The sequence below is a fragment of the Nanorana parkeri genome, unplaced genomic scaffold (genome assembly GCF_000935625.1).
Source record: "Nanorana parkeri isolate BGI_ZX_2015 unplaced genomic scaffold, ASM93562v1 scaffold535, whole genome shotgun sequence".
Classification (NCBI taxonomy): domain Eukaryota; kingdom Metazoa; phylum Chordata; class Amphibia; order Anura; family Dicroglossidae; genus Nanorana; species Nanorana parkeri.
Window position 1 is genome coordinate 17816 of NW_017306803.1, and position 1777 is coordinate 19592.

At 40.1% G+C, this 1777-nt stretch overlaps 1 protein-coding gene across 3 annotated transcripts in view; it reads right to left on the bottom strand.

Moving 5' to 3' along the window:
- RBM25 (RNA binding motif protein 25) overlaps window positions 1-1777 on the bottom strand; it is a 41490-nt gene that overhangs the window by 8487 nt on the left and 31226 nt on the right. For all 3 annotated transcript variants that reach the window (XM_018561632.1, XM_018561633.1, XM_018561634.1), the window contains 2 exons: window positions 1391-1665; window positions 995-1175 (listed from right to left, as the gene is read on the bottom strand). In XM_018561632.1, the coding sequence (XP_018417134.1) occupies window positions 995-1175; window positions 1391-1665 (456 nt within the window). The remainder of the gene's footprint in view (window positions 1-994; window positions 1176-1390; window positions 1666-1777) is intronic.

Genomic DNA, 1777 nt, shown 5'->3' on the forward strand with positions numbered 1-1777 from the left:
ATATATATATCTTTACATTATTAGGTGTACATTTTTTTTTTCTGTCTACCTAACCTTGAATTAAATATAAATGTATGCAGCCATTTCAAAGATGTTGCCTTGATACAAAAATACGCAAAATAAGTGGTCTCTATAGTAAAAGTTTAATTCATTCATTCTGCATAAACAGTTTTCATACAACCATCAGATTCTGAATATTTTGCTTTCAGTGTTGGGAACTTGGTGGTATTAGTTTTCAGTGTCACAGGTCCAATAACAGGTTAAAGCAAGGGTAGGCAACTTTGACACTCCAGCAGTGGCGATATTACAAATCCCATCAAACCTCTGCAAGTCATGCCTGTGGCTGTTAGAATACTGCAAAGCCTCATGGGACAAACAGCTGGAGTGCCAAGGTTGCCTGTCCCTGGAGTAGGGTAAATGTTCTGCTGCAGTGTTAATTGGGGGGGGGGATTACATTTAGGGTGTTACATTTTAGGATAAGTGTTTAGTGATCATTTTGTCACATTTGAATCCCTTGCTGTACTGACAAGTACAGCTCCGACACTTGTGGGTAGTGTTAGAACTTGATGTTAAGCCCAGACCATGCACATTTTCCAGTGGCTCATCCCTATGATGGGATGGGCTACCTCACGGGCCAATGGGCATATGCAGGAACAAGAGCATGAGTTGACAAGCTTCAGTACTATCAGAAAATACCCAAGAAGCTGTTGGCACGTGCAAGCACCTCTAGATGCCTGCACTTTATACCTGCAATAGTTCGTTACTGGTTTTTCAAGTCTCAAGAGCCCATTTTGGGGATTATGCAAAATGTTAGGGGTTCAGGTACAGAAAGAGAATATAAGGCTGCTTTAGCATTTATGACAAGTTTAGGATTTACACCTCTTGCCTCCAGAAACTACTACACCAGGAGCCCAAAGTGAAAAATACATCAATTAAATGAGGCCCATCATGCAGACTCCCCTCTGCTACCCTATGATTACTGCATATGGATTACCTCTTGATATGCAGCTTCCTTTTCTCGCAATTTTCTTTCCAGTTTTCGCCGTTCATAAGCTTCTTCCTCATCTTCTTCTCTGTCTCGCTTCTTGTCTTTATCTCTATCTCTATCTCGTTCTCGCTCTCTTTCACGTTCCCGCTCACGTTCTCTTTCTCTTTCCCGTTCTCTGCTTTTCTCCCTGTCAAAAGTAGAAAAAAAAATGACGCAAAACTCAGATAAATCTGTTTTCCCAAAGACAGACTAACTAAACTGGGTAAGAATACAGCATTTATTTCACCACGTTTAGTCTGTACATTTAAGCCTTATTTTTCAAATACCAAAAAATCTTCACCCTATAAAAATTCCCAATAGGAATCGCCAAACACTATAATACACAATATTTAATGCTCCTACCTTGAACGGCTCCTTTCTTTACTGTGTTCCCTTGGTCGTTCTCTCTCCTTCTCACGATCTCGTTCTCTATCACGATCTCGTTCTCGGTCTCTGTCTTTATTCCTATCACGATCCCGTTCTCTCTCTCTTTCTTTCTCCTTCTCACGCTCGCGCTCTTTATCTCGCTCCCTTTCTCGCTCTCTCCTTTCTCGTTCCCGTTCTCGCTCTCTTTCTCGCCTCTCTTTCTCAATTTCTATCCTCTCCTTTTCCTTTTTGCCCTTTTCTTCCTCAAGTTTCTATAAAAAGAGATAAGAAGTATTAATGCAATAGGACTGGAAGCATGGGTTCAAAAACAAAAAAGAAAAAAAAAAAAAAAAAAAGGACAATAAAAATGGGAACAAAAAAAAA